The 6,290-nt window shown below is 37.4% G+C and overlaps 1 protein-coding gene across 1 annotated transcript in view; it reads right to left on the reverse strand.

The window, feature by feature from the left end:
* LOC133530795 (uncharacterized) overlaps window positions 1–3,614 on the reverse strand; it is a 21,411-nt gene extending 17,797 nt beyond the window's left edge. Inside the window, 1 exon segment of the mRNA XM_061868862.1 lies at window positions 1,857–3,614. Coding sequence (XP_061724846.1) covers window positions 1,857–3,614 — 1,758 coding nt within the window.
* Window positions 3,615–6,290: the final 2,676 nt, after the last annotated feature.

The following is a 6,290-nucleotide window of genomic DNA, read 5'->3' on the forward strand; positions in this document are numbered from 1 at the left end:
AACCTTTTTTTGTGAATATTTCCAAGACTTAAACCTAGTGAGCATTACTAGTTCGTCATTTAACGGGGTTTTAGTATAGGAATGTGTTTGAATAAGTTGCTACGTTACCAATCATTTATTTTGAAATGTGACAGTTTCTTATATAGATTCTATGATAAACTAGCATTACTAGTTTGCGTCTGGAACAGCGCCATCTACCAGGAAATTGGGACAACAAACTAAACATACTCCCGCCTTAAATGACGTGACGTCATTAGAAAATAATAAAATGAATCAATGTTCCAACTTGAACATAATTAAACAAAATAACAACTTATTACGGACGCAAACTAATTTTCTACATCACATAATAAAGGACATAATTTGGTTATTGAACGTTGCAATACTCCTGACGAGGTTCGTAGGTCATAAGTTCTGGTAAGTTGGTCTTTTCCAGGGTATTTTTTTATAATTCTTCCCATAGGCCAACGTCCAGGAGGAAGCCTCTGGTCTTTTATTAGCACTAAATCTCCTTCTTGGAATTCTCGAGTAGGCTGTCTCCATTTAGGCCTCTGTTGCATCCTACTTAAATACTCGGATTGCCATCTTCGCCAAAAATCTTGTACCATTCTGGTTGTTAATTGCCATTGATCGAGTCTATTTATCTTCACATCTATTAGATCTTCAGATGGTATGACATTAGTTGGTTCTCCGATAAGAAAATGACCAGGTGTTAAGGGGTTCAAATCGTCCGGATGATCGCTGATGGGCGAAATGGGTCTAGAATTTAGACATGCTTCAATTTCTGCCAGGACCGTGCTTAGTTGTTCAAATGTTAGCGTAGTATCTCCAACTATTCGTTTCAGGTGGTATTTGGTCGACTTGACACCTGCCTCCCATAATCCGCCAAAATTGGGAGCGCCTGGAGGAATATATTTCCATTTCGTCCCTTCTCTATCTAGCATGGAAATAAACTCATCTGGAACACTGGATTTTCCTTGACTCCACATTTCCAATAACTCTTTCTCAGCGCCAATGAATGAAGTTCCGTGATCACTCCACATTTCTACTACATGGCCTCGTCTTGACACAAATCTTTTAAATGCCGCTAGAAAGGCTTGTGTTGTCATGTCACTTACAACTTCAATATGTAGTGCCTTTGTGCACATACAAACGAACAAACATATGTAGGCCTTGTAAGACTTGGCACCTCTGCCTTTGCTCATTTTGACATTTATTGGACCCGCAAAATCCGTTCCGGTGATTAGGAATGGTCTGCATCGTCTGACTCTGGAATCGGGTAAATCTCCCATTTTTTGCTCTTTGTTCTTCGCATTCTGTCTTATACATGTAACACACTCCCGTACAAAACGTTTAACGCTATTTGCTGCGTTTATCAGCCAATATTTGCCTCGTAAGTATGTAATCATCATTTGCGGAGGACCGTGTAGTGTTTTGGCATGAGCTTCTCTCAATATTAACGGAAGTAATACATTGTTTTTTGAAATAATTATCGGGTGTTTTCGTATGAATTCCATATCGGCGTGCTTCAATCTACCGCCGACTCTTAGGATGCTCTTATCGTCAAGAAAAGGTGATAAAGCTAGGAGGTTGCTTTTAGATTTTAAGTTTCTGTCTCTTTTCAGGTCTTCTATCTCTTCCGAAAATTCTACTTCTTGTGACATCCTAATACATATAGTAAGTGCATCGTTTCTTTCTTCGTATGTCAGGTAAGAAGGTAAGTTACTTTTCTCTTTGTCTATAATTCTTAGCCAGCGTCTACAGTATGCAATAACACGTGTAAGTTTCTCCAGTGACGAAAACTTCTTCAATAAGGTAAGTTGTTCTTCATTCTCATTGGTTACTACCATAGTTACTATATTCTTTCTCTTTTCTATTGCTGTATCTAGTGGAGTTCCTTTTTCTAATCTTATTTCTTTCTCTTTCAGCATTGCAGATCCGTTCCACCATATCTCTGTGGACATTAGTTTGGAAGGCATAACTCCTCTTGAAGCAGGATCAGCAGGATTTTGCTTAGTGTTTACATAGAACCAGTGATTAGCATCGAGTATCTGCGTGATTTCTATGACTCTATTCTTTACAAAAGGCTTCCATTTCATTGGATCTCCGTGTATCCAAGCCAAAGTCACTTGACTATCTGAATAAGCGTATACGTTGTCAAGATGCACATGTAGTGACTCAGCTACTTGTTTCAAAAGTTTACTCAATAATGTAGCAGCCAGTAATTCCAAACGGGGTAAGGAAACTTTTCTAATCGGCGAGATTTTTGTTTTTGCTGTCACGAGGGATACTTTAATTTCTCCTTCTTCGTCTATAACTCTCGAGTATATAACTGCCGCATAAGCTAATGCTGAAGCGTCTGCATATCCATGCAGTTCAAGAGTTGATTTACTCGTAGTGTGCATCCATCGATCTAAGCTGACACCTTTCAAAGCTGGCAGTTCTCTCTTATACTGTGACCACTCTTTTTGTAGTTCTGCCGGAAGTTCTTCATCCCACGAAATGCCTTTTTTCCACAAAACTTGCATAAATATCTTTGCTAGTATGACACTTGGAGCGATCCATCCCATTGGGTCGAATATTGATGCTATCTCAGATAAAACGCTTCTTTTAGTCATAGGTGTGTCATGGGAATCTTTGATATGATTAGGTATGAACAACTTATCTTCCTTAACTTCCCATATTATACCTAATGTTTTCACGCTCTCTTTGCGTTTTATTTCGACTGTCTGCGTTTCTTCTCTCTTTTCTTGCTTGTCTAATGCTGTCATAAACTCTTCGCTATTCGAACACCACTTCTTTAGTGTGAATCCTCCAGAAATTAAAATCTGTGTAACTTGTTTTTGAATTTCTATAGCCTCTTTTTCTTCGTCTGTACCTGAGAGCAAATCATCCATATAGAAATCTCGTAGTATCATCTTCTGAGCTTCTGGGTAGTCCGATCCTTCATCCTTTGCTGTTTGCCTTAAAGTTTTTATTGCCAGATAAGGCGCACAGGATGTTCCGAATGTAACAGTTAAGAGTTTGAAGTCTTCAATGGGTCCCTTTGGATCTGGTCTCCATACAATTCTCTGGTAATTTGTGTGTTCATCTTTTACTCGTATCTGTCTATACATCTTCTCCACGTCGGCAACAAATGCTATCTTGTATGTTCTCCATCTAATGAGAATGACTCGTAGATCTTCTAACAATGGGGGTCCGATTAATAACTCGTCATTCAAGGATACCCCGTTGCTTCCCTTGCATGAAGCATCATAGACTACCCTTAATTTGCTCGTTTCTCGCTCCAATTTAATCACAGCGTGATGGGGGAGCCACACGCCATTTTCTTCTTCATCTTTGGTTTCTATTTTCTTCATGTGGTTTAGCGTCATGTACTCTTCTAGAACTTTGTTGTATTCTTCTAATAGGTGAGGTTTACTTTTAAGTCTGTTCTCTGTAGACTTCCAGCGCTTCAGTGCAATCTCTCGGCTGTTAGATGGAAGAACTGGTGGCTCGTGTTTCATTGGCAGATCTACTATGTAACGTCCGTCTTCGTCTCTAGTGGTAGTTTTCTCATATATTTCTTCTACTTTGATCTCTTCTGCTGTTAGCTTGTGTTTCTCTTCATCCATTGTCTCTAGCTCCCAGAATCACTGTTGGTGCTTGGTGTTGGATTAGTGCTGCTCGTGCACGGCGTAGTACCCTCTAGCATGTCCGTCATCTCTGCTTTCAAATCAATGAACATTTCCTCGCACGCTGAATACACATCTTCTTTGAAATATTCGTATTTCGCTTTGTCTGAAGGTGTTGATATTTTTATCAAGGCTCGATTGTTTGCTACGAACTGACTAAAATAATTTTCTATGGATTCTTTTCGTGTCTTGATGTACCCTCTTGTTAATCTCGCTTTTGGTGTTTTCTTGAAGTTCGCTTGCGCTTTGAGAATTAATTCACAAATATTTTCTTGCTCAGCTATTAATCCCGGTAATTCTTGAGACATTTTGAGATATTATTCTTGAAAATTAGTAAAATTCACAGCGAAATCTTGATTGTTTTGTTTGACGTGAAAATTTTTTCACGTGATTCTATTTCCGAAATCTTATTTTTCCAAATCCATAAAATCCAATCTAGTAAATATAGCTGATTTAAAGCGGCGATTTTTCTGCGTTGACTCGTAGGCTTGTAAATATAACTTATTTATTTTATCTTCTCGAAATCTTGAATTTTAATTTTGTAATTTTGTTGACAATTTTGACGTTTGGTTTCTGAAATTACTTCTAGATGCTGTATATCACTGACCCTTTAGTTTGATTTTAGACTCTACAATACTGTACTTTAAGATCACTTTCGAATGCACTGTCTTTGTCACTTAAGTCACTTCGCTTCTACAGTTCGAAGGACCACTTTGTTTGAATAAGTTGCTACGTTACCAATCATTTATTTTGAAATGTGACAGTTTCTTATATAGATTCTATGATAAACTAGCATTACCTAGTTTGCGTCTGGAACAGCGCCATCTACCAGGAAATTGGGACAACAAACTAAACATAATGCATACAAATTACTTCAATATGTATAGTCATTACATAGCTAAAAAACGGTTACAGTCCAATAACGTGTTTATTACAAATGTTTTCTAGGTAATATTTTAACAGATAAAATAGTATAAAATTGTTCAGTACCTTTGCGGTTATTAAGCTATGTTTTATTTATTACACAATTCACAATTACGATACTATAAACACGTAAATTGACTTGGCCGTTATTTAGTTATTTTTTATATGTTATTCAATTCTAAAGAACGGTTAAGGTATACTAAACGGTGTTTTAGGAGTAATATCGCACATATTTTAGTAATTATTTGCAACACTAAAACACAAAATTGTGATTTTCTAATTAATAATATAATATTTGAGGAAATGGTTTTCAAACAAAGTAAGGATAAATTTAGTTTTAATTTTTGCACAAAAGAAATCCGGAATAAATGTACACATTTTCTAGAGATATGGGTTTGAACGTTTTTTGCCCATATCTCAAAACTATAATTTGTGGGTTAGATAGGTTTTAGTGATAGGACGGCAGTATTATAGAGTTCAACAACCAAATGAAACCTTTTTTAAGGCAATTGGCTTCACATTATAATTATATACCTAATAGCGGCCCGCCCCGGCTCCGCACGGGTATTCAACATTTATTTTTTTAAATATGATATAGCCTATGTTCACAGGGGATAGTGTAGCTTTCCAACGGTGAAAGAATTTTTCAAATCGGTCCAGTAGTTTCGGAGCTTATTCAATGCAAACAAACAAACAAATCTTTCCTCTTTATAATATTAGTAAGATGAATGAAATAAGTAGGGATATTGTTTTCATCAAATATTAGGTACCTATATCAAATTATACACGTGTAAATATTAATGTGTAGTGCCAGCCTTAGTATTTTCAATGTTTCTTCACCACTGATAACGGGGTCTGCTCATTATCATCTTTGCGTTGTCCCGGCATTTTGTTACGGCTTATGGGAGCCTAGGGTCCACTTGGCAACTAATCCCAAGAATTGGCGTAGGCACTAGTTTTTGGGAAAGCGACTGCCATCTGACCAGAAGGTAAACCCACAGGGTAAACTAGGACATATTGGGATTAATCCGGTTTCTTAACGACGTTTTCTTTCACCGAAAATCTACTGGTAAATATCAAATGATATTTCGTACATAAGTTCCGAAAAATTATGTAGCACGTTCTTACCGCTAGGCTACCAGCGCTTTTTTTTACGAATATTCATACTAAGATGCGTAAAAGCAAGCCTTATCTCTTTGCTCTAGGATTGTAAATAGGACTCTAAGGTATCTTCAAGCTCAAACATCCTTCGTCCATTCTATCAGTATAGCAAACACCCTACACCCAATGACAATCATCAAAACAGATTCACCAGCAAAGGTCATTGCCGCATCGTCCTCCCAAGTTTCCTGGACATTGTCGCATGACCCCGCGACCAAAACATACGGACATACATACAAACTTTCTTTACAACGTTCCATGCAACTATCAACCTTACATGCATCCAGCAAAGTTCATTTTTTAACGAAGATTCGAAGGAACTTGCGAGTCAGTGAAGATGTTTAAGAAAGTGCAAATGAAAAGGACTTTAATGCTGTGTGGAATGGTTTATGTTTGATTGCCTACGTAGATAGGGTTTTAGTGTGTGCGTGCGGCGTCATCGAGTCTCACAGTGATAGCTCATGTGATTGTAGGGTTTGCAGAAAATAGGGGCGGTTCTTATAATTATATAGGTACAAAAAAAATGTTAAC

Source organism: Cydia pomonella, chromosome 23, assembly GCF_033807575.1.
Source record: "Cydia pomonella isolate Wapato2018A chromosome 23, ilCydPomo1, whole genome shotgun sequence".
NCBI lineage: Eukaryota > Metazoa > Arthropoda > Insecta > Lepidoptera > Tortricidae > Cydia > Cydia pomonella.